The sequence below is a fragment of the Corapipo altera genome, unplaced genomic scaffold (assembly GCF_003945725.1).
Source record: "Corapipo altera isolate COAL_440 unplaced genomic scaffold, ASM394572v1 49, whole genome shotgun sequence".
NCBI classification, from domain to species: Eukaryota; Metazoa; Chordata; class Aves; order Passeriformes; family Pipridae; genus Corapipo; species Corapipo altera.
The window spans coordinates 2063436-2090641 of record NW_020884879.1 but is presented as its reverse complement, the minus strand read 5'-3'; the positions used below and the strand labels follow the sequence as shown (position 1 = coordinate 2090641).

General features: G+C 38.5%; 1 protein-coding gene across 1 annotated transcript in view; it reads right to left on the bottom strand.

The window, feature by feature from the left end:
* Nucleotides 1-27206, bottom strand: part of LAMA3 (laminin subunit alpha 3) — a 112023-nt gene that overhangs the window by 65283 nt on the left and 19534 nt on the right. The window contains exons 6-22 of the mRNA XM_027638907.1: nucleotides 24399-24496; nucleotides 22833-22948; nucleotides 19139-19257; nucleotides 15088-15178; nucleotides 13942-14073; nucleotides 12472-12534; nucleotides 11093-11134; nucleotides 10824-10961; nucleotides 9856-9990; nucleotides 7030-7164; nucleotides 6680-6817; nucleotides 6183-6229; nucleotides 5183-5282; nucleotides 3897-3949; nucleotides 3425-3530; nucleotides 2407-2506; nucleotides 1763-1919 (exon numbers count right to left, since the gene is read on the bottom strand). Coding sequence (XP_027494708.1) covers nucleotides 1763-1919; nucleotides 2407-2506; nucleotides 3425-3530; nucleotides 3897-3949; nucleotides 5183-5282; nucleotides 6183-6229; nucleotides 6680-6817; nucleotides 7030-7164; nucleotides 9856-9990; nucleotides 10824-10961; nucleotides 11093-11134; nucleotides 12472-12534; nucleotides 13942-14073; nucleotides 15088-15178; nucleotides 19139-19257; nucleotides 22833-22948; nucleotides 24399-24496 — 1770 coding nt within the window. The remainder of the gene's footprint in view (nucleotides 1-1762; nucleotides 1920-2406; nucleotides 2507-3424; nucleotides 3531-3896; nucleotides 3950-5182; nucleotides 5283-6182; nucleotides 6230-6679; nucleotides 6818-7029; nucleotides 7165-9855; nucleotides 9991-10823; nucleotides 10962-11092; nucleotides 11135-12471; nucleotides 12535-13941; nucleotides 14074-15087; nucleotides 15179-19138; nucleotides 19258-22832; nucleotides 22949-24398; nucleotides 24497-27206) is intronic.

Here is a 27206-nt window from a genome sequence, read left to right as displayed (position 1 = left end):
AAATAGATACAAACAAAATAGAAAAGGCAAAAGAAATAACAAAATATGGTTCAGGAAATTTATTAAAATGGTTTCTAAGCTTTTATGGAAAATTTAGAAGACAATGTGAAGGGAGAGAAAGAGGAGATATGTGAGCAATGAAGGAGGAAGAGGTGTTGGTCCCTGGCTTCAAGTAAAGCCAGGGAAAAGGTAGAAATCATTCTTTGAGTTCTTGTCACAAACTTAGGCAACTCTGGCCAGTACCTCAAAATCTGAGCCCGACTGTCAGCTTCTCAGCCTTACAATGAAACACCCATGGCAGCAGCATGACAGGGCACCAGTGATTTCCACTGAGGTCACACACAGCTTATCTATTTCACCCCAAATTTTTTCAATTGTATTGAATTAGTTTTATTTTCACATAAAGTTACATTAGCCTTTTGTGTGGTTCATATGGTAACACTCTTTATCTTCTGCAAAATAAAAGTCAGGAGGATTATTTCAGGGTCCTGCAGGACACAAAAACGCTATGTCAAAATTCGGAAAGTTCCTTGAAATTAAGAACATGATAGTATGCAAGGATCTAGCTAAGGATGGCCTGGAGCTGGCAATTACTTACATGAGTGAAAAGCTTTATGCAGGTAAGCAAAATAATACAGACTTTTAGCAAGATTAGAGACTAAGCCCTTTCATCACCTCTGTACAAAATGTCACTGGATAAGAAATGCAAAAAGTAGCTGAGTTAGAAAGCAGATGCTAAGAAATCACAGCTACTGGAGAGTTGCCTTCATTTATGAATGTGGAATAATTCTGAAAATCCAAAAACAGGAGCTCTGGGATAAAAAAAAAATAACCAAACAAAACAAAACAAAAAAAAAAACCCAAGAAGAGACACTGAAAAATGAAGATCATAAGGAAATCATTGTGCCTGTGCAATGATTATGTGCTTATGTCTCAGCCTATAGTGATTCACTAGTCCTTGGACAAATGGAAGCTAGATACAACTATACCAAAGCACTATTTTTAAGACAAGTGAATAAATCCCATTTATTACTCAAATCTACTGTTTTAAAATCCTAGTTCACTTGCTCAGCAGTTCAGTTTAAAGTCAGACAGGTCCCTTCTCGCTCAAATTATGGTGCCTTTCTTCCTGTGATTTACTTATTCCCTCAGCTGTTGTTTAGTTTATTAGTAGTCTGCCATGAGAATAAAATAAGTGTTGCCAATATGCTCCTGCTCACAGCTTCTTTTACTGAATAACACACCTTCCTGTTTGCTGTAATGTGACAGTACCATTCATAATAAAAGTTGGTGCCTTTCTCTTCCTTACCCAATATAAGTCGCAAACGTAAGACAACTTCAGTGACAGCACTGTGATGGTACCTGAAAATCTTATGGATGCAGACTGCTGCAGAGTTGTGCAATTCAAATTATTTAGCCAAACATCAATCTTCTTCTGTTTCTGCTGTCCTTGGCATGACAGGAATTTCTGCACTTAGTATTATAGACTTCAAGGCTATTAGTTCTTTTCTTTACAGCTATCTCACAAAAAAACAAAGCCCTAAAGAACATTTCTGAAAAACACATACTTGCACAAGCTGACAGTAATACCAACACTCACTAATGCACACAGCAATATAGTGCCAAAGGTTTCGGATTAGTGAGATTCTGTCCTTTTTTCTGGTTTTATCATGACCTTGCACACACATAGCAGTACTATAAAGACATATGTACCATACACTTACGTTTTCACCCCAAAGCCTTGAGTGAAATACCAGCTTACTTGTATAGAGGACATCCGGGCATATCCTCTCCAACTGAAGCTAGGAAATTCCTGAGGATCATAGCCAAACCGAATTTCCCCTCCCTTGACAGTAGTACCATCTTCAATCTCAAACTTCATGTGGTGCAGATCAGGAAAAAAGTAGTTTTTTTCAGGCCTTTCAAGGAGAAAAAAACCCCAACAAATCAGCAAAGAATTAGCAGTCATTTATGGTCTACATCTAAGAGCAAAAAGCAGTGAAAAGGAGGTGATATACTGAGGTATATCACTGAGGAGGTGATGACTGAGGAATCCTGACAGCAGCTAATGAATTCAAGACAGCTGGTAAGACAGATGCAACGAGAATTCTCTTTCCAGAAGCTTTTACAGCTTACCTACATTTTCCTATATAACCTATATATAGATACATATGCAATACTACTGCAAAACAGGTATTGGTTATTTAAGGAAACAGGTTAAAAAAATCTTATTAAAATAACAGAAGAAAACTGCCCAGGAAAATTAATATCAATAACCAGTACAATTTACAAACTTATTTATCAACAAATCCGGAACCTCACATGAAAGTATATCAAGGAACTTGTGGGCAGTTTCAAAAGAACTGCACTGAAGCACAAGCTACCAGGAGCTACAGCTGGACTCACTCCTGACAGGTTGTCCCCACGACGTGCGCCCTGCACTGGCAGCTTCCCGAGGGCTCAGAACATGCTGGGCTGAGGGATCCTCCAATGTCACACTGGCAGCCTGTCAGGCAAAGAGCAGGAGCCAAATATCCCATCAGAAAAAGAGCGATAAAAGTTATCAGAGAACACACCTCACTTCAGCTAACTAAACAACATTAATGACTCGCTTCCTCTTTCTGGAGTCCTTCAGACTCTTTCAAATACATGCTAATACACATACAACTTGCAATTATTTTAGGTTTCCCAGGTTTGTGCTGGGGTGGTTTTTGTTTCTCTTTGGAATGGGAAAAAAGCCACTTTTTAAAAAAAGCCCACAAATAATACACCATGCCATGTTATTAAATTCAGGGCTACAGTTTTGCAGAACAGCCATTCGAATGTTTTGCTAGTAAGTCAGAATTTCTACAGCAATATCACAAAGAATAATTATTAAAAAAACCCAGACAACAAAATCCAAAACCTAACTAACAAAAATTGTAAGATGTTAATTTTTTAGAGTCTGGTATTCCAATATGTAATTTATCATACAAGAATTCCAATATATGTGTTCATATAACAGTATATGCATATTTCTAACTGACACTAGACAACAATATTGAACAGCTATCTACAGGAGACAGGACTTGTGACACAAACTAACTAAAGGACAACTCTAGTAATGAGGTATGATTTATTATACTAAGGAACAAGTATGCCAAGGCTAACAATTTCAAGCTGAATTGAATGTTTCTAAACACGTATTTACGTCATAGTGTAAAAGCATCTTGTTTTCTAAGACATGTTAAGCACTTGTAATCAATCAAGGGTAAAAAGGCAAAGTAGGAGTTGCATAGATTACAAGCGACTACCAGTAGTAGTGCAAAATGCTATGCACCCAGGTAATCCAAACATTCCCATTTAAAAAATACAACACAGGAAATTCTAAATATTTAGCATTAAGTGCAAATATTCTACTAGAGATGTCCTTCATTCATTTTACCTCGGCAGCCAAAATAATTCTTGTTTTCAACAGCATAATAACCAGCTTCACAAGTGTCACAGAAATCTCCACAAACATTAGATTTGCAGTAACAATGCCCATTTTCCTGTGAAGGAAACAGTTTCATCAAAAAATGTTTCAGTAGCTTTTCAGAACTCTAATCTTTCAATACTCAGAATTCCCTGTAATTCTAAAGAGAGAGAACTTTCTAATCTCAACAAAAAATATTGTCTAGACATAACTTCTATCATTTATCATCTTCAATAAACAGAACAGAAAATACATAAACTCAAGAACATGAACAATTTTCAAAACTTTATACATCCCTAGGATGTATAAAACTAATTCTCTGCTGTATAAAACTAGTTACTTCATGTGCAGAAGCAATAATCAGTACTAAGATTTCTACCTTACCAAATGTTACAATGATTTATCTTTACTATAAATAGTATCTCTTTTAATTTCACTTTACCTGCTGACATTCTCCAACTCCACTTAGTGTTCCACTCACGTCACACTGGCATGCTGCACAAATGAAAAACAAACAAAAAAAGACAACCAGCATTTTGTCTTTGAAGGGAAAAAAACCCACCATCTTGAATCTTCAATTTGGAGTCATTCTGCCACAAGGTGGATTCTGCTCTGGAAGGTTCGGAACAGCAGACAGATAGTGGTACAAGGTGAGAAGAAAAAGCAAAGAAGAAAGAATAAGGATTTCTAAGTATGTGCAATTTACTGGTGTGTTTTCAAGTGATCTAACTTGTATTTGAAAAAAAAACCCCAGTATTGAGTTTGAATTTACAGTTGTTTTCTTTCTTAGAAACATTCAGACAATTGATGCAAAACAGTTTCTTCCAGCCTGACTGGTACCTTCTATTCTGCAGTGCTGCTTTCGGACCAGTTCAGTTGTCTATATGAAACAGAAATGGAGCAAATATTGCAGGAAGGAGCTATGCAGACCTAGAAATTTAGTGAAACCCAGTATTGACTGCATGGCTGAAGGCAGAGATTAATTACATGAAAGGCGCAGTACTTAATATTTGAGGAGTTGTTTAGTATTTAGAGATCTAGAGTCAAAGATGTAATGATACCAGTATCAGCTCTAAAGCTACTTATCCTATCTAAGTGGCTGTTGTGGTGGAACCTGTTGGAAAGAAAATAGTTGGAGAGAATCTTTAAAGAATTCTTGTCTTCATCCTTTTAAATCTTTATAATCCTTTTTAATCTTTATAATTTTTATTTTCTGTCTGAGAAACAAACACTCACTGTTTAAAAACACTGAAAAATTGCAGATTATTATAAAGACATAAGCCATAACAGATTTGACACATCCTGTGGTCACAAGGAGGTTTTATATTTCTTTGCAACTAGGAGATCATATGAAGTGAAAAAACACTTTTTTCTCAAAACAATGAGTGAAATTCTGGTTTCAGTGTTACGGGCAGAAATCCTGTCTCACTCCAGAAATTTGCCATATAGCCGTATGAAGAGCACATTACTGCAACTTAGAGCACACCTTGGTACTGCAACTTAGAGCACACCTTGGTTCAGCACTAGACAAACACTCATGATATTATGGTCTCATTTCTCAAAGTAACTGCTGGTATCATGAGTACTTTGTTGCTACAACTAAGTAGCATAAGAGACATGTTGTTAATATGAGTTGTGAAAGTCCCTGAACATCAAAGATGATTTCAGTGAATACAGATGAGTTTTAAAAGAACTTAACACATTTCATAAGCCAAAGAAATACGTCACCTGTACATCCCTCAGGGTTTTCTTTGGCCAGGTTCCAGTACAACGGTTTGCATTTACTACAGGTAGGACCTTCAACATGCTGAAGACATTGACAATAGCCCTAACGAGAGAAAGGAGTAAATATGGGTTCATCTGTTTCATAAAAAACATACTCCTCTTTTGTACTAAAAACCCCCTATTATTATTAACAGTTCAGGCAGTTTACTGATTTCTAGAGATGCAGGGAAATTGAGGCTGATTCAGACTTCTTAAATTCAGAAAAATTTAAGAAGTCTGTCCTATCAGCACAGGATTTTTGCACCCTGGATATTTTTTATGTATCTACTCGATTCTAAATGTCCCAATGGATCTACTTTCCAATTCTTTTATAGCCTTATTATAACTGTTATAAGTATAAAAAAAATTTCCTTAAAAATAATAATTCATTTTCACATTTACTCTTTCCTTTATTGCTGGAAGACACACACAGCTGTACAAAGGAACCTACATAGACAGCCCTTCCATCCATCAGACTTACCCTATAGGTTGTCTTAGCTACACATCTGGCAATGACTGTGATTTCTAGTAATATGCTGCTACTAATAACCATCATTGTATTAATAACAATAATAGTGGAACAGCAACAGTTACAAAGATATAATAACTATTTCAAGAATAACTTGGTGCTGAAAGGGCCTGTTGCAACCCAGAACCAGGTCTTTTGAGACATGCATAGGCTTATAGCTGCACGTACATATTAGTGTTATAGCATACCAAGAAGACATAAAGAGTATGCATATTCTATATATAAAAGATAAAAAACCCTACCCTTGACAGTAAATTGCACTGGTATGATCAAAGAACAAAACACAAAGTTTATTTCCACTGTTACTCTGCAAATAAGCTTGTGCAATTATTTTACAGTCTAAGAACTCAGGGTTTGAGCAATGAGGTGAATGTGTTCAGCAAAGGCACTTGAATGATTAGCAGATACTGTTAGCTACAATGGTAGAATACTCACAGAGTGAGAACCAATGCTCCCGGAAGGGTCACATTCAGGGTTGACATCTTTATAAAGCAAACACATTGAAAGATCTTTTAAAAACAGAGCTGTGGAATGTAGTAGTGCAGAAGTACAACATAGCAGGTTGGGTTTTCTAATATAGTTACTTTGGAGGGACTCAAATACTTAACCTTTAATACTTTTCAAATGTGTATTTAGCCTGATTTAGACTATTTGGTTTTGTATGCAAAGTAGTTACTTGAAAACCCACAGATACTTTCTTAATGTTTCTGTGCTATCATCTAAAAATAGGTTTTAATATTACAGTTCACTTAATGAAATAACACACAGAATGACAAAATAGGTGATTTAGTACGTGCTCCTGGGGGGTTTCTCCCTTCCCAGGCTTCAGGTTTTCTACAAAACCTGGCATGCAGCAGACCGCTCCGGAGAGCCCTGCAACAAAAGGGGGGCAATCCCAGTCAGAATGTAAGATTTCCCCTCCCAAGCATTACCTTTGCAGTATGGAAAACTGCTGACAGCAGAAAGGCATCTGTCACACTGTCGTCCTGTGATCCCTGTCCGACAGGGGCACTGCCCCGACACGGGCTCACACACTCCATGCTGGGAGCCGTCGGGAGAGCACTGACAAGCTACACAACAACAAACTGTCAGTGGTGGGAGGGTTCACCCCGTAGGCACCAAGCAACAACTCTCCAAAACTTAAGTACTGTAGAGGTTTTCAACACTATCATGGTTACATGGGTAGTTTTAGATGGAAATATATTCGAGAAAATTTATTTTCTTCTGCATTGCAAATACAAGAAAGAAAACCCCAGTAAAAGGAGAAAATAGTTTTACTCACGCAAACAGCTGGGGTAGCTGTAATATCCTGGAGCACACTGGTCACATCTAAGTCCAGCGTAGTTACTATGGCACAGACATTGACCTCTAGGATCACATGTATTCTCCACTGAGCCGACACCATCACATTTGCATTCTGCACAGAGGAAAAAAACAAAATCTGTCCTGACAGATACATGTTTAAATCATCAGTTATTTAAATTAGAATTTGCAAAAGAACTCCTTATCTTTAAATGTAAATCAATAATGAGAAAACCAGACAAACCATTATTTTACCACCAAAAATTAATACGCTGAAATAGATGTTTGTTCTGTAACTGCCTCCTCAACCATTGATGATCACATTCCTGCAATTCTATAATGTACAGTTTAGAGATTCAGTGTGATGCCTTGCAAAACGTGTAAGCGACAGAAATCCATCTTACAACGTGAATAATGTCACATGAGAGAAGTACTTAACAGCTTTAAAAAAAATTACCTCTAAGAAACAGCATCCACCAAGCCAGACCAGGTCTAGTGGCTACCAAGATGTATATAAGTAACAATGCACAAGCACAAGCTCATGATGAACAAGGTAAAACGTGCCAACATCTTAATTCTACAAGATGCCAAGCAGTGCATTGCAGGAATCCACATGTAACACTAGAAGCATGTTGTCAGACTATAACTCCACAAATTTCTTGTGGAGTTATCATTATTTTGGCTAGCAGCTCCATCACAGATAACACGTGCTATTTTATTGAGATGATGCTAGATGTTACACAGGATCATACTTCATAGGGACACAAATGGGAGCCCATCTGGGAATCCCAGACCTCCCAGGTACAAGCCAAAGTGTTGTAGTTAATCCCTTGGATATTATGACTGACAGAAATGGCAAATTGACAGAAATATAAACCCAACATATTCATGTTTCTGAATGCCCCTTTTGGTTCCTCTTTCTGCTGCAGTCAAAGACATCTGACTTTACTCTGTTTACTTCAAAGACGCTTGGAAAGACACAGGGCTTGCTAGGAAGTTAGTATAAGAGAAATATGAATACTGAAGCTTCCAAAAACTAGAGTCCACCTCTAGCTGAATAATATATTGCACTCTATCCTAATTTTAATACTACTGTTTTGTTTGAAGGCTTTATTTTGATATCACTCTATTTGAATAAAGCTTCTATTGAGTTCAACAAGGCAAGACCAGAGAGATTAGTGTAGTTGCAGCAGCCCAAAAGTTATAGATCTATCTCTTTCTTGAAGATGACAACTCCATACAGGAGTAGCAGGCTGGGCTACTCACTTTCCACCACAGTTTGCAGCATGCTGCGTAAATTTAAGTTTAAACCCATTGCAGCTTATTTTAACTGAACAAACTGTGAACTGCAGCAGTTTTGAGTAATCCAACTGACTGTGTTTTCGACTATTTTTATCTGTCTTTTACAATTTGTTTTGCATGCTCTTTTAAGCTTTTACGTCTCTTTTCAGCTTTTGGTGTTCAAAGATCAAACATATTCAATATGGGTTTGATTTGCTTTAAGATTGTTTCTTGATTCTGTTCTAAGGAAAAAAAAAAAAGGTTATTTTAAAACCACTGAACACTGTGTACCAACAGAGAATCCTGATTTTATGTTTTTCATTAAAAAATGTTCATCTACTCCAGATAAAAACCACAGTCATGTGCTATTTCTTTGTTCCACCCATTGTGTTTGGTAACACAATACAGCACCTTTGTAAGGTGTCATAGCTTCACCCCAGCTGGCAACTAGGTACATGCAGCCATTCACAGCCCACCCATGGGATGGGGAGAAGAATTAGAAAAAAAAGGTAAAACACAGTACTGTATACAGCGCTAAGAAGAAAATTAACCCTATTCCAGTCGAAATCAGGACAAAAGGACATAAAGAATTCTCCTGTCCATTCACAGGAGATAAAAAAGTGTATAAGCCTAAAGGAAGCAGAACTGACATAGCCAACAACCAAAAATAACACGGTAGAAGAAAGTAAATCATAATGGTCTACATAAATCTTGTTAATCTGAACAGGAAAGCACATACCAGAACTCAGCAATAGTTTATATTCCTTCTCAACGTAAAGTTTATTAAGGATTAAGGGCCCCTCTCTCACTCACTGCAAAGGCAGACAAAACCTAGGGTCCAAGTAATACTTGATGGAGTCCTCATGCACAAACAAGACTGTTACGTTATACTCCAAAAGTACGCATTAGAAGTTATACTCCACTGATTTCCTTCTCTTGTAAAAAAGCAGGCTAGTCCTTGGTAGCACATACAATGGGGAAACCCCATGGAGATTTTCCACGTTTCATGGAAAACCTCAGACAGAGGTTGGCTTGGTGACTGTCAGATGATCTTAAAACGAGGGAGAAATCATCATGAAGGGTAAAATGGGAGCTCCAGATTTTCAGAACACACATTTTACAAGGTACCAAACACAGACCCTCTGCAAAAGTAGATCAGTGATTCACAGCTCTGCCATGCCAGTTCCATAGCAGCCAAGTGTCCCCTGTTGCTGTGAGCCTTCATGTGAGAATAGGTTGTGGTTATTAGTAAGACAGCTGTGCTGACTGAGGGTACATCAAATAGTCTGATCATGCAGAAAAATAAAACAACCCTGTGAGTAAACACTCTATATAATTTTTCTCTACTATGGAAACATGCCTGGAATTGGAGAATTAGAGTATATGAGTATTTCAGCACAAGAGTGCCTGCCCATTTACTAGTGTGAATGTTGCTCCAGCCACTGCAAAAAGGGTACACAAAAAGCACTCCTGTCTGCCTTTTCAGGGGCTTGTTTGATGCTGTACGTGCAATCAGTAGCCTTACCTTGGCAGGCAGGGAACGAGTGGTGGCCAGGTTGGCAGCTGTCACATTGAAGTCCAGTGACCCCTGAGCGACAAAGACACCTCCCAAGAAAGTCACAGATTTCGGGCTGGGTACCTGCTGAGTTACATTCACACACTGCAAATGAGAAAAGATATTTCAGAGGTAGTCTCTGCACAGGCTCTCTTATCTTTCTTGAAATAAAAATATCAAAAAAAAAGTAAAAGCAACTCCCTGAGGCTCAACAGGATCAAAATTTTCTCATCAGATTTATTTTGATTCATAACAGCCTTTATTGATTGCCCACAACAGTAATAATTCAGCATCAAGGGAAACAATAAAAGAGCAAAAGAAGCTGGCTTGAAGTACTGTGTTCAATATCAGTGCCAAAGCACTACACTTGGCCTGTTTCCACTCAGAGTCTGATTGATCAATACCGAGCGGTATGCCAACTATTGAAAGTAGTTCCATCTCTTTTGAGACTGTCATGAAACAATTTATGGCTTGGATTTACAATCTCAGGTGGGAGTGGTTAATAAAATGCCTAAAAAGACAGTCCAGAGATGGCTATTAAAGTTCAAAACCAGTTGGTTTTCTACTATCAATTAGAAAGAGGAACTTGGTACATCGAAGTGACGCTGCAAACTCAAACATTTTTTTTTTTTTTTTTAAGAAAAACAAGGGTAAGTAACAGTAATGTTCCCAAAGGTATTCTAAATTTCATCAATGTTACTAAATCCAACTCCAAATTGGAGTCTGGCAGCTGCATCACACAGCAAACAGCAACCAAGGAAATGGGGACATTTCTAGACTGAAATCTCCCCTTATCACATTTTTCTTCTTCTTTGACTTGTGTGAGTTTTGGGAGAGCCCTGTATGAACACACCTAGATGGCAAAAGAACTTCATCCTTTAGTAGAAAACTTGGGTCTGTGTTTTGGATATGCTTGCCAGAAGGAATGTTTGGCTTACCCTGGCAGAAGGGGTACTGAAAATACCCCACTGAACAGGTGTCACAGGAAAAACCCCCAAATCCAGTTCGACATCTGCACTGCCCGGTACTTCCATCGCAGTCATCACCCAGCGTTCCTGCGCCGTGGCACTGGCATGCTGAAGAGCACATTCATAAAGAAAACATTTGCAGCATTATGATCCTAAAGTTCTTATTTCCCTTGGAAGCCAGAGGTTGGCATTTACTCTGAAGCGCAAGCTCCAAGTGTCAAAGAAACTATGGCACTTACGCAGACACTGGGGGCCAAAATACCCTGGTTTGCAGCCACCTTCTAGTTACAAGAGGAAAGGAAAAGAAAGAAACAAAGTTAGTGCAAAAAATCACACAATTCCTTGTCATTTTGCAGAGAAAAACAAGATCAGTGCTTAGTAATTACTACTCTTGAACCAAAAAAACTACCTGTTACATGCAAATCTCGTTTCAACAAACAATGAACTGTAATCGTGCTAAGTCTGCCAGCACAAATTTACAACTTCTACACAGAAGCTTTCATTCAGAGGCAGCTGCTTTTATGTCTTCAGATGCTGCTCTTTGAAAATGTAGATAGCCCAAGATCTGTTTTCTCCTGTTATATTCATTTTCCTTTGGAGTTTTCTTTCTTCTTTCTTTTAAAAATTTGTGAAAGAAGGGGATATGCAACAGAGCATACACAGAGGCCTACCAGGGCAATTATTTTGGATGCTGTATGAAGGAGATAAGTAGTACAGGAGACTGAGGCTTTTTGGGTTGTGATGGCATCTGCAGACACTTTCAAGAAAACAACTGGGACTTGTAAATACATACGTGGATTAGAATATACATACATGAATTTGTACTATCTGCTTATATCTAAATGTCTGCTACATTCGGAGAAGAAAACACTTTTTCATTTGCCAACATAAATTTCAGTTTTATTAAAGCTAATAGAAATAAAGGTAAGCATGTTGATTTTGGGATATGGAAAAGGTTATAAGGGTTTTTTAAGTCATTAATCCTGACGTGCATTACAAGTACATAAGCAATTTAGTACTAGCTGTGATGATGTCTCTGTTCTGCAGTACGACAACATAGACTAAAAAATATAAGCCCACCAAAGGATTGGATTTCAGGTAGCTTTGCAGTTGGTTAAATAAGAAATATGTAGTTCTCTTAGAAATCAAAATCCTTCACTGCCAAGGGCAATGTACAATTTGCCAGGTGAAACAGGACAGTCCTAAGGGAGAGGCCAGTTAGCATTAAGGAAGAGATTTACATCACAAATCAGGGGTTGTCATGTCAGAAAGTTGTACGTGTCAGAAAGTCTTGATGGATCTGTTCATAAGAGCACCAATCAAGATGGTCAGCCCCTCCTGCAGATGTTTGCCAGAGGCTGGTCAAAGCTATTTTGATCCATAACTCTTTCTGGAACTAGCCCACTAAACTCTAATACAATATGATGAACTTCTAGCAAGAAAAAGGGTTCTCTGAAAGATAAATGCCAACAGTGACAAAAATATTACATAAATCTCCATGAAAGAGTAACCTAAATGATTCTATGATTCTACGAAAGAGCAGGCACCACTGAAACAGTGAAAAACAGCAACATGGGGAAAAACAGTGAAATGGGAAAGAGAAACACCAAGAACTTGCCTATTATGTCACCAGCCACAGCATCTCTTGGAATTGCAGAAGTAAAAGGATATATGGGAGTATCTTTAAAACAAAAGAAACAATGAGGTTTATTTGAAACAGACGCACTGATTTCATAAAAAATAATGACAAACAATGAATTCATCTCCTGTCAATACAGAGAGCATGATATTCATATGATTTCAGTTTAATTTTCTTTCAGTTAGGAACAGGGTAAGAAACATTTTACTTTTGATTTCTAATTCAGGTACAAACTTCCCTTTTCGAAATAACAGTATGAAAGGCCAGACATCATTTGGAAATTAAACTAAGTTGCTCTCCTGCTCCCTGTATGCTTTCATGCAGAAAAATCACTTCCACCAGTGTTAGGAGAGCTATCTAGGGAGCTCCATATTTATTTCAGACTTCCTGCTTCCAGCTGAAGGTCCATCTCCTTCTATGTGGCATTACCACTTGCTACATGAACTGCCACAATTCATGACATGTACAGTACACCTCCAGAGCTTTTATTTAAAAATCCTCCAGATTGTTGGAATGTCTTTCCCATTCTAAAACATTCCTGCATTAAGATGGAATCCAAAGCCCATGAGACAAACATCAGTGGTACTTAGATCAATGTCTACCCAAGCTGAAATTATTTAAAAATGTTGGATTTCAATCAAGAGGATATATCAGATGTGACAATCTAGAACGCACTGTACGGACAGGATTTATGCTATCACAGCCATTGAATTCAAACAACATTCAATTTTTACAGGTTGCTTTTTTTTGTTTTGTACTGTTTCCTCTTCTTGTGTTTTTATCACAACACCTCTATTTTAGTTAGACCTCAAATCTTGACCCAGAACAATACCTATTTTGTCAGAAACACACTTCTTTCTCCTAAAGGCACAAAACATCCCACCGATGCATTTTTTACAACCTTTTCGTGGAGTCACAAGCTTCTATGCAGCAAATACAATACTGATGTTACATTTTCTTCTCAGTTATTTTATATATAATTTTTTATGGCAAGAGCATTGTTTATAAGATATGCAAGTTCCAAATCCTAGGAGGTGTCAAGGAGAACACATACACAGTTTCTCTTCTCTCTCTCATTACAGTCACTTTCTACTTCTTGATCCAAGTGGTCTTTATACCTAAAGACCCTGACACTTGTTTAAACGATTTGTTCAAGGCTTTAGGACTGGAGTTCATGATTTACTGAGAGATAGGCTGTAGACTTGATGTCTTAAAAGAATGTAGAATTGTGAGAATGCAGCAAAATCTCTTTGATTTTCAAGTCATTACTGTTTTGTTAAATAAACCTGACTCTCTTCAGTATTATAACAACTGATTTATCAGATCATGTAAACATGTGAAGTTGAAATACCAGGTGTTTTTTAACCAAGTCAAGTGTAATGAAAACTGTTAATTCTTTAATATGCCTTTAAAATAGAGAAAAAGAAGCATTTTTACTTGTATACTTACAGATACAAAATGGATAACCATAGAATCCATCAGCACAGCGTTCACAGTTTTCTCCCTGGAAATTCTGCTTACAGAAGCAGCGGCCAGACCCTTCCTCACAGCCTTCTGCATGCTCCAAGTTACAACTGCAGGCTAAATAAAAGTATCAGCAATTAGGCACTCTTTAGAAAATAATAATTTGCCTTTTACAGCAGTGCACAGTGGCATTATAACAATGAATTTGCAGTTGTGAATGACTCGTTATTAAAAGAATTAACATTTTCATGCAGTTGCATATTTCCCAAGGACTTTATATCATCAATACATCTCTTAGAAGAAAGACCCATGTTATTTTCTTAGAGTGAATAGGGTATTTTAATTCCAAAATCTGCATATCATTACTCCACAGCACTGCAGCAATTATCTTTTCTGTGGCAACCTCTCATATCTCTCCATGGTCTAGGCTAAGCACCACACTCCATCCATGTTCCCTGACACCACAACACGCAGCATCATGGCCATGGCTTTGCTGACTTCCCATTCATTTCAATACATAACTGTATTTTCATCCCACCTGTGACATGGATCCTTCAGCCTGTTTGTAATCCAACCCTTATCTCTTACCTATACTCAGTTCTTCTTTTTCAAATGTTCCATTAGTAATGATCCTATTGCATCCCTTACCAGTCAATAGGTTCAGCATTGCATAAAATCAGGGTAGTAATCCTTGTGACCTTTTGAGCTATAGAACAAAATCTTCAAGTGACCAACAGCCAAAGGATACCTCACATGTACATTAGAGAGCTAAGAGAAGCAAGATCATGAGAAGAGATGAGAGTGGCCCCCTAGAGGTCCTGAGGTCCTCCTCACTGTGGGGTGTGCAGCAGTACCCCAGGTTTCCATGATCCTATCTCCTCACTAGCCTTTACTGCCTTACTTCCTCCTATTGTCCTGCTGCTGGTCTGAAGCTTTATGCTCATGACACATAAGTAGAGAATAATATAATTAAAAAGGTCTAAAGCAAGACAGAAAGTCATTTGCAGATGTTCCCCAACATCTTTTGGCCACTTTTTTATTTTTCCTCCCCAAAAGATGCATCTTATGCCTTTATTATAGCCAAAAACTCCCAAACCACCACAAGAAGATACTGCATAGAGTAGGACTCACGTATACAGCCATCAGGAGCTCTCACTGGAACACCATAAGGACGATAGTAACCTTTTGCACACTTCTCACAGTTAATACCAGCTGTGTTATGCTGTGCAAAATAAAACAAAAGGAGAATATGAGGTAAAAAAAGGAACCTGGAAGAATTAAGAAACAGTAACATCCTGTTTCTGTATACAACTAAGAAAGGATTGGCACAGGAAAAAAATGGAATATGACTGCAATGAAGACAGCAATCATCATGCGGCCTTCTTTAACCACCTATTCTCTACAGGCTTCTGAATCATGGTATTCTTGCATAAAGCAGCTGAATTTTATCTATAAATAGAAAATAACTATTTAAAAAATTATTTGGAAAAATTATCTTTATATCATGATATATCTTCTTATCATTCTTATGATATCTGCTTTCTTATCATAATAAATATATTGTTCAAGCAATCATGCATTTTTCCTCATACTATATATCAATTTTTTGCATACCCTGTGTCTAAGATCAGCCATATCAAAATAAACCAAAACCTAAACAGGCCAGTCAGCACAAAAGAGATTTTTCCATTAGAAAAGTATATGTCTCTATAAATACATGTTTTAGGTACACAGAAAAAAATCCTAAGTAATTTAAACTACAGTAAAAATATGTAATTGCACTGTGAACATAGTCCTGAGTGTATTTCAACTTGTGCAGCAAAGCTCTCTCCTGCAATGGGTCAGCAGGAGTCTGCAGCAGCAATGGCAAGTACCAGTTCAATAAATCATCATCACATGAAGGCATCCTAATGAGCTCATAGATGTGTGAGCAGGGAACCAGAGCAGGAAGCTTTGTCCTGGAGCAACCAAAGCAGTTTCCTCCAGCTCCCACTCGCTGTTTAGTTCCTCCTTGGGGAGTGTTGCAATTCAGGGCCGAGCAGGGACCCAGTATTTACTGGAGGGACTGGTGGGCAGTTATGAACAGGGCAGCCAGGACACTGCACATTCTTCAGACTCTACTGGTGCTAACTCCAGTGGCACACCAGAGGCCCCAGCCCAGACAGAGCTTCAGGAAGAGGATGCCACTGTCCGGGTCTGGGGCAGTGGAGAGTGCCCGGGCCTCTCCCTGGAGCTTGGGGCAGGTCGTTAACCTGTACAGAGCTTGAGGGTAAGGATCAGAGGACAGGCCAGCACAGCTGATACTGCAGACCACCTGAACAAGAAGGCAAATGAACCCTCTTTAGGGAACAAGAGAAGGTGTTATTACTCAGATAACTACAGATACTACAGAGAGCTAGAGATACTACAGATAACTTTAGTAGGGCAATGCAGCAAGGTGCAAGCAATCCAGAAATTATTCTGAATGTATGAAAGGCAATTTCTGATGTAGAGGTTCATGAACCACTTAGGGGAGATGCTCTGTTCCAAATGACACCCACTAACAAGGAAGAACATGTGAAGTTGAGGGCAGTGCTGCCTGCAGTGACCCCAGGATTATGTATTTTACGATTCTGAGACAAGCAAGCAAGATTAATAGCAGAATTACACTTCTGGGCTTCTGAAAAGCAGATTTTGCCTTGCTCACATAGCTGCTTTGGGAAGATTCTGTGTGAAACTCTCCTGGGGGGAAAGAAGACCAAGAGAGGTAGTTGATTCTCAGGTACAGCCTCCTTAGAAAAACAACAGTTCTTTCCAATGTGCAAGTATGGCAGAAGGTCAGAACAGATAAACACAGATTTCCTGATTGACCTCTAACTCGGAAACAAAGTACACAGAAGGTAGAAGCAGGGACAGGCTACTTGGTGGCAATACAAAGATATTGCCCAAATGTGTAGGAGTGGAGTTAGGAAAGCTAAAGCCTAGCTGGAGTTAAAACTAGTAAGGAAGATGAAGAGCAAAAGGAAAAGTTTCTAGGAGTAGAGCAGCAGCAAAAGAAAAGACAATGGGAATTCACTGCTCAGTGTGGAAGGGGATCCAGTGAACAAATCATCTTAGAACACACAAAGGACTGGAAGGTGACAGGACATATTTAACATAATTCACCTAAGGCAAATTATGCCCAATCAACTTCATGAATCTCTCTTACCAAAGGTGCACAGCAATAGGATGAGAGGCAACAGGTACAGATTAGAACATGGGAAATTCCAATTAGATATTGGAGGAAAAAATTTATCAAGTCAAACACTTGAACAGGTTGCCATGAGTGGGTATGCCATTCCAATCCTGGGAGGTGTTCAAAGTTTGGATGAACAAGCTCCTGAGCAACCCGACTAATTAGACCTGGTCTGAGTAGGGAGTTGGACTATGTGATTTCCAGAGCTCCACTGTTATAAGACTCTAAAGAAACTAATCTATCTTTGTATGCAACATTTCCACCCTATCACTTCTTTGTTGAGGCATCCATTCCAAACACTTCTTTCCCCCCCATGAAACCAGAAAAAGTAAATTTAAATCCATGTACTTTATTAATAAAAAAAAAATAAATCTATAATTAGGTTTATGGTAAACTCATTTAATCCAAATTAACTTCCACAAAATTAACTGCAAACAATTCGTAACAGTCATACAACATAGAACTCATAGACTTAGACTAATTTTGCTCTTTTCTATCCTGGAAGCAATATAAAAGAAATGTTCTCTCATGAACAAAGAGCTGACAGAAAGGACCAACATGATAAATCTTACTAGACTGCATGAACAAAGTTCTGCACAGAAATGTCAACTGGAAGACAAAGAACATTTCTTCTACCCATGCTAGTAAAAATAGCTCTACTCTCTTCTGACTGCCTTTTGGACAATATCTGATTATATTGCGGCAATAATAATACGGAAAACATACTCTTTACTGGATATTTCCTTTTTTTGTTCCTTAAATACAGCTATATTTTTAAATGCACAGCATGATAATACATAAATCATGAGGTTTCACAGGAACATAGACTTAATGACAATTTTCCTGTAATGCAATGTTCTGGTCAGCTGCTTGTCACCACACATCATGCACCAGATGACTAGACAACAAAAGGAAGACAGACTTCCAAATAAGTTTGGATGTATTTAACCATGAGGTCACTGAAGCAATGAATAATTCAGGTTGAAAGGGACCTCAGGAGGTCAAGTGGTTCAGTTTCACTCAAAGCAGAGATAAGTCCAAGATTAGATCAACTTTATCAGAGCCTTTTATCATCTTTCCTCGTAGTAATTAGCCAGAATAGAACAAGTTACTCAGAATGAGAGACATTCTTTCTCTTTCCGAGAACATGTTCTCCATCTGGAGAAGAGATGTTCCAGGAGGATAGAGGTACCTAATGACAGTTTTCCTCTACCTAAAGAGGGACTTACAGACAGAAGTTAAGACAGAACCAACTCTTCTCACAGATGCACAACAAAAGCCCCAAGGCCAACTATCACAAGTTGCAATTGGGTAAATTCCTACTGAAGAGTAACAAAAATCTCTTTACCATGAGCGTGTTTAAGTGCTATAAAAGATTACCCAGGGTCTGTGTAATGTGCATCTTTGGTCTAATTTTCAGAAGTAACTGGGTATTTCTCAGTGCAACCAGATATAATTTTGCATCTAGCCTTGGTTTGAATGAAGCACTAGTCTCGATGACTTCCAGAGGTCCCTTGAATGATTCTGTGCTTTTCCAATACCAGTAAGTTTCCATCTTGGTAGAGTCTATATCCTCCTTTACTTCTGCTGATGAGGGAGAGCCCTCTGTGTTTTGCTGCAGTAAGGAACCACCTGGCCTGAGCTGGCATTTTATTTGGTTAATTTTACTTCCTTCTGTTAAGCAAGAAAATGTTTTTATAGTAGATTGAATTGTTACATTATGTGGTTTTATTTGAATCACACGGGACTGAGCCAATAAATACAATTTGTATGTCTTTTACACAATAACAAGTATTGTTGTACGATGTAAATTATTTTCACACATCTTTTTCCATGCTTTGAGTACACCAGAAAACATAGGCCTATCTAGACTGGTCAGCCCCAAAACTATTGGTGTGGAGACAATTCCACTCCAGTAGCCCTTCTTCAATCGTCATTTATTTAAACTGATCAAAATGACGTTTTTACCTGGCAGTTAATGCAGACTCCTCCACCTTCATAATGCCCATGGATGTTTAAGCTTTCTCGACGCTGATCAACTTCAGCATCATAGTAGCAATCAGTGGCATGTCCATGGCAATTGCAGGCTGAAAAAGTAATATTCCAAGTCAGCTTTCTTTTTTTGCTGGAATTCAGTAACGTAGCAAAGTGGAAAAGAAGCTTAGATTTTTTTGTATGGGTATACTCAGGCATCCTGGAATACACTCAAATGCACATATTTACCTATCAACAACTGAAATTTCATATTTTCATACCAGAAACATAGTACAGTCATGTAGTCATGAAGAAAAAGTGCTGCTAGGCTTATCAGAGGAGGCAACAGTTGTACCATCTCAAGCCCATTTATTTATGCATAAATGCAGAACTAGGAAGCTCTAGAAGAATGGTTACAGCAGTTTTTTAAAATTATCAAAAACATGCTCAAATGTTTATTCTATTTTTTCATGTCTAACAAGATACATCTGGGCTGATGTTCTGTGCACGAAACCTTTATTTAAAATAAACAATTACATATAAGATATACGTATTTAAACAGAAAGACCTACACCAAAGAACTCTCATATTCAGCTGTAGATACAGATATACCAGTAAGCTTGGCTATACATTTACCCAGCTGCTGTCTTCTGAATGGAGACATTTTAAATATGGGTTGATTCTACTTCCCGAGAATTGTGAATACAAGAAGTGTGGTTTAGAGAAGTATGGTATGAAGAACAGTAATACCACCAACAATATTGTTGTTGTTATTATTATTATTTAGAAAAGGACAGAATTGGGTGACTGAGATAACCCATTTTCCCAGTGTACGGTTGTTTATAGTCTCAGCTGTGATAAATCTTACTTTAGGTGGTTTGTGGTTAGCTCCTTTCCTTTACTTTTCCCTCCTGTTAAGCTAAACAAATGTAACAGCTGAACTCAGAGTTGCTCTGAATCCATCTACACATATGTGTTCTGCTACACTTCTCATAGATGTTAAGAATGCACTGCTCAGAAGAGATCAAGAGATATCCGTGAGGCTTTGCTTGCAGGCACATCAGCCTCACAGCTGCTTCACCCCAGGATATTCACCTATTGAAAACATCTGAGATAAATCCACTGATGTATCCACTTGTGGCCTTGTACAGACATCAGGCCTTCACCAATCTCCTTAGATCAAGGTGGGAGAACTTAATCCCAAAAAACTTTGCTCTTTTATCTTTGGCAAAAAGGCCTGGTAACATAAATTGCAGGATCAGTCTAATGTTTGAGTAAAGGGTGATGGATTTACCCAGAAAATAATTTATATAATTTCCTACAGATCAGTTATTCGTATCTCATCTTAGTTAAAACTAATCCCTTTCCATTAGTCATATAAAGCTCTGCCTGTCTTCACTGAAATCTTCCAGAACTATAATATAATTCAGAGTAGTAACCAAACATAACAGCAATCAAACAGAATAAATCAAAGGGCATGGCCATGGTTTTGCCAGAAACTCATCCCACGTCCTTTTTTTTCTCATCTGATCTTTCCTCACTGGAGAGGAACAAATGGGAATTTTCCTGAAAGAACGCAGGAACCAAAAAGGCTTCCCCAAGCATCTGCGTGCTAGTTGAGCCTTTAATTACAGCTGCTTCGGCACTCCAGTGAAACCTTCCTAGGAAATTCCTCAAGTTTTGAATTGACAATGCTATTATTTCATGTTTAGGGAAACCCTTCTTTCATCTGGACATGGGGATACAATACTCTGGAAGGCAATAGGTTACAGAAGTTAAAGGTCCTGGCCCTTCTTTCTTCATTATGAGGGAAGTATATGGGAGGTAATTCCTCCAAACTCTATTCCAAGCACCTGGCGCAACTGGGAGCTCAACTCAGGGACAAGTAATTCTCCATGCCTTGCTACATGATCATACAGACAAGGGAAACTGAATAATTCTCTGTATCTGCTCCATGTCCTTATATCTGAATAGCTGTGGACAAGGAAACCCTTTCCTAGAAACTAACAACCACACAGTTGAGGTGCTGGCCTGCCATCAGGTTCCCTTATGGTCTGCTGACAGGAAACCAGACAGGTCAAGATTGGGTTCCCTGGCCAGGTTGTGATAGCCTATGAAGAACTTTGGGGTTTTTTATTCATGTAATTGTTCAAGAAAATAAAACATTGCACAAATGACATGCTGGCTCAAGGTATTAAGTCAGAAAAGGAAAGAAGAGAATATAAGAAATATATATATATATTTACAGTGTAAATAATTGCTCCCATGCCTCTAGGGCCAAACCGTCTCTGAGCTACAGCTCACAGGTCTTCTAACAGCAACGGGAAATTATTTCCTCTGATTATAGTAATAGTATGTTCTCTTAGAGGGCAATAGAGACCCCTTCTACCTCATCAAGCATGTTTTCACCACTTCAGGACATTTGCTGTCCCATACAGTACTGGGAAACTCGTAACAAAATGTTGGTCTGATCCCTACAAGCTCCCACCAACCTCTTTCGGTCTCTCTCAAAGAACCTCAGGCTTCTGGAAAGTAATGGGGTTGCTTTAATTCCCTCACTAATGGCTGCCAGCAAAAGAGGTCTGCACCTGGCAAATGCTCTCAACAAATCACCTCAAACCGCTAGGAGCAATCCATACTAAAAAGGCTATTTTTTTCAGAGGCACTTAGAAACAGTTGTTTTGGCTCAGAATCTTGTAGATGATATTCTATAAACTCACCCTTTAAAAAACATGACATTATTTATGTTATCTATCTCTTTTCTGGCAGAAAATATTTTCCTTTCAAACAGGGGAACTTGAATGAGGTTTCAAATATTGTTCAAAAACTGTGTCCCAACATGCCTACTTCCTATCAAACATTTTAATCACACACAACCTCCCTTCCCCCTTCCAAGTCATAGTACTGCAGTTTTCATTAAACAAGTCGTCTCTTTATTCCTCAAACTAATTATATAGGTACATCTCTTTGGCTTTCGAATAAAGTTCTCCTGTTAACGGTTTGTACCCACTGGCTATGCTACTCTCAGGAAAGGTAGATAGGAAATATAGATTGGGCCAGACACAAAGGAGATGGCTGTGCACAAAGGTTGCAACACTTTCTGTACCACACTACCTGGTTTCTGGCCAGAGGGATTCAAAACACCTCTGTGTGACAGTACACTAGCACACTCCAAACTCCCAACTACAAGTGTGGGATCACCAGGACTCCCCAACGGGAACACCTTTGTGCCCACTGACATACAGTCAGAGAGGGACAACCGTCAGCATGAGAAGGGAGGGTAGCTCAAGCATCTGTAAGTAGTGGCAGGCTTGAGCAATCTCTCTGCAATCTGAACACCAAGATGCCTCTAGTCTCTGCTTTTTTAGGGGAATCCACAGTCTGTCAGCAGACAGCTATGACTGGGGAGAGACGTTGACTCAGTGTACTACAAGAAGGCTTCCACCTTTCTCATGTCATATTTTCACACAAATTAGTATTTTAGATGTTTAGTAAGAAAGAAGAACATAAATAATATTCACTGCATCATCTTTTTCTCATTGCTGTATGGAAAGAATTTCCTCTGTAAAGGAAAAAGGGTGTTAAAACATGCAGTGTGCTAGTTATGTTCAATGAATGTGTGTGCTGCAGATAATTCCCACCATCTTGTCAATATCCCTTTTAACCCACCATCTTTTCGGCTACTCACGTTCACATATGTTTGTGCTCCCAGCTGTTGCAGGTTGCCATTGTTTCTGATTATATCCAGGGCAGCAGTGATCACAGGTTTCCCCACAAGTGTTATGCTGACATTCACACTGAAACCTACAGATGAGAAACGCTCTTAATGAAGCTGAATTTCAATGTTTTTTCTTAATTTTTTAAATAAAAATTATCATTTTTCTTAATTTTACTGCAGTCCAAGACTAACACATAAGTGTGAAAAGGACAGGATATAAGCTCACATGTAAAGAGGTCAACCAGTAATACTGGAACATTCCGGAACTTCCATAAAATTCTTCATGACTGACTACTTTAACCATGTAATTATGAGTTTATTAGCACAGATTACTTATAGAGAACATTTATAATTGGATTTAATAGACTGGATTATGCAACTATTCTAGAATATTAAACAAAGATGATATATAACAATTTAGGATGTATTCTATTTCAGCTTCATTCCAAGGCTTAGGTTTGTTGACCCACAATAAATCAAAATATTTATCACCTTTATATGCACACTTTCATAATTTTTTCATTATGCTTTGTTTACAATGATTTTATCAGTGTTTATTAAAAACCAAGATCATAACTTCATCTATTATTTTAGAAATAGTGCACACTATTCATCGAGAAATTTATTTTTTTAAATTTAGCTGAACAGCCTATGTAAAAAGCAGGCTTTAATTATGGGCTAGGTCTATCACGCATAGCAACTAAATCCCAGGAGGTAAAAAGACTTTGAGACTGGAGAGGCCTTTTCCAATTTTCCTCTCTTATCTATGTAGTCTAATAATAAATGATAATAAATTTTCCAGTATAACCATCCTATTCCTGTAGATTTTACAACTTCTATACTTACTCTTCTCTAATATAGACATCTTGAATGGAAACACCCATCTCCCCACTTGCTGTTCATTAAAACACAACAGAAAATATTGCATTGCCCTGATAGAAGATTGTTTCAATGACGTCATGGATAAAAGAAACAGCTGGTTTAAACCAGGTTTTTAAAATATGTTTTAGATAGCCTGACTATTCAGTCACTTCCATACAGCAGGTGAGCTGAGGAGTCTGATCTAACTCTTTGTGAAATCAATGTGGAGATCATAAACTTCACAAGGAAAGGGAATGGTTATTTTTTTAGTAATGATTGAAAGCCACTGAATCTAGGCTGAACTCAGTTATAATGCTCAATACCTCTATGAAGTTCACTGATTTTGTTTCTGAGTTGGATTTCCTGCTGTAAGAGGTCATATCAATTCATGTTTCCAAAAAGAAGAAAGGGTTTCTAAGAAATTATTCAATCTGCCAAGCTTCTATTTCAATTAAAAAGAAAACTCCAAGTAAAGACTTATAATTATTATATTTCCCATTAAATATAATTCCCTCTTGACATGTTTTCTTGTTAACCATTAGTAGATTCTACTTTTTTTTAAATGTAATGGAAAAAAATTGCCGTAAGACCGTATCATTCTATAATAAAAAAAGATAATTTGAAAATATTTATGTATTGTTTTTATTAAATCCATGTTATGCTCCATTTACTTACTGGTATTGGTTTTCAGCACTCTTTGTCTTACATTCTTCAGCATGGCCATGGCAAACACATCGACCACCAATACTGATGTCCTTTATACTGTAGTAATACTGTGGAACAAGCACAAGAAGTATTTATACGTCTTTCCTTACTTGTATTACGTCAGAAATACCAACATCACAGTGTTAAATCTTGCTTATTAGAACTTTAAAGGCACAACTTTACAAAAAGCCAAATCCGGTAGCCAATAATCAACCTTCTGTTGATGGTGATGTCTCAGTATAAGACATCCAGCAAATCAAATATCCATGGGGCACCTAAAAGGAGCAGGCTTGCACAGTTCACAAAAAACACGTGTTGCTGAAGCTCTCCATTCCCCAGCAGCTACACAGTCACCGGTACCCAAGCCCACAGCTTGTTCCAAGTCAGCTTGAGGACGGAGATGTAAATTACTGTCAACACATCAGTTCATAAGACTGTGGTCTGATCAACAAACAGGACATGCTGGTAAGGGCAGTGTAGTTTCCCCATTCAGTCAAAAACTATCACTAAACTGTAGAAAAAGACTGAAATTACCACCTTGGTCAAAATCACTCATGGTTGAAGATGGATTTGAAACTGTGACCTGAAGTTGAAACACTTTGTATCTCATCCCCATGCCTTGCAGGCATACAGGCAAAAAAAAATTTAGTTGGTTCAACTGAGTGGAAATATCATTAGTGTACACATATCAATAGCAACTTCTGCATACATTTTTGTAGCTCAGAAGTTGTTTCCTTGTCTCCTTATGGCCAGGCAGAACAGAGAGCTGGCTGCACAGATTGATACTCTTTCAGAAAAATTAAAGAGGCAGATAAAGCCACTGGAGGACAAAGAGAAAAAGAGTTGCAATGCCATGCAGGTACATCTCCTGTGCTCACTCTATTCACAGTACATCCCCTGTAAGCCTAGACTCTCTCTGTGGTGATCCTTCTCTATTCAGCATTAGTGAGGCCACACCTGGAGTGCTGTGGCCAGATTTGTGCTCTCTAATACAAAAGACACCATGTGCCTGAGAGCACTGTCCAAAGGCTTCTTAAACTCTGTCAGGCTTGGTGCTGTGACCACTTCCCTGGGGAGCCTGTTCCAGTACCCAACCACCCTCTGGGTGAAAAAACTTTTCCTAATACGCAACCTAGACTTCCTCTGACACAACTTCAGGCCATTCCCTCGGGTTCTGTCACTGGTCACCACATAGAAGAGATCAGTGCCTGCCCCTCCTCTTCCCCTCATGAGGAAGTTGTAACTGTAATGAGGTCTCCCCTCAGTCTCCTCTTCTCTGGGCTGAACAGACCAAGTGACCTCAACTGCTCCTCACACACCTTCCCCTCAAGGCCCTTCACCATGTCTGTTGCCCTCCTCTGGAGACTCTCTAATAGCTTAATGTCTTTCTTATATTGCAGTGCCCAAAAGTGCACACAATATTCAAAGTGAGGCTGCACCAGTGCAGAGCGGAGCGGGACAATCCCCTCTCTCGACCGGCTGGCGATGCTTTGCCTGATGCCCCCCAGGACAGGGTTGGCCCTCCTGGCTGCCAGGGCACTGCTGACTCACATTCAACTTGCCATCGACCAGGACCCCCAGGTCCCTTTCCATGGCACTGCTTTCCAGCATCTCATGCCCCAGTCTGTACAAACATTCCAGGTTGCCCCATCCCAGGTGCAGAATCCAGCACTTCACCTTGTTGAACTTCATAAGGTTTGTGATTGCCCAGTCCTCTAATTTGTCATGGTCTCTCTGCAGGACCTCTCTGCCTTTGACGGAGTCAAGAGTTCCTCCCAGGTTTGTGTCATCTGCAAACCTGCTTAGTATCCCTAAGTTATCATCTGTTTCTGTAATAAGTTTAACATAAAGATTTTTTTAAGACTATTAACTATTTCATAGACTTGGAAGGTCTCTACAATAAAAATTTCCACTCTCTTTTAGCAATATAATAAAACACTTGACATTTCATTCATCTATCCTACACCTCGTGGCTAGGATAACATCAGAAGTTCTTCATACTAAAGCTGTGCTGCTCACCAAGTAAACAAAATACTGCATTTACATCTGCCTGTGAGCAACACCTTAAAGTTTACTTAAGACAGTAAAGGCAATTAATGAAACTGCTATCAAATAACTGGAATAGCTTTATGTTTTCCAGTACCAAAACCCTCACACGCATTTGTGCAGTGCCTCACCCCAGGGCTTCCTCCAATTGTTACCAGATCTTCATTTTAAATGAAAAGGTTAAAAATAGCAATACAATATGAAGTCTTCAATCTCTGTAAGTATATGAATTTCTGTCTGGTGTTCCCTTGAGGAAGCTGAATTTCCTTACATTTCCCCACTGAACAGGAGTGGGACTTCAGCCTTCAAGCTCTTAGATTGCCCAAAATCCACAGAAAACACCTAGGCATCTCAAACAATTTGTGGAAGGATAGTAACTTTCAAGTACAGCCTTTTATTCCTGCTCCTTCAGAAACTCAGGTACCGTTTACAGAAAATTTTTCTTTGGATACAAATAAGAGAAAGTAGTTTCAAAAAAAGTTGAAGAGATTTGGTTCCTCAGTTCTGTGTAAGATAGTTTAGAATATTTCTGCTTTGGTTCTTCATAGCTCCTATGATGCACCGAACTTCCTTCCATATTAGAAAGCAGGGAATGAAGACAGTCTGTTACAAAATCATTAATCACTACTTCCCCTCCATAAATCTGCGCTCACCTAGTTACCTTCTTGTCTCAAATGAACCTGGAGAAAATATGGGGATTTAAAGGCGAGTCAGCGTAAATTGCATTGTTAG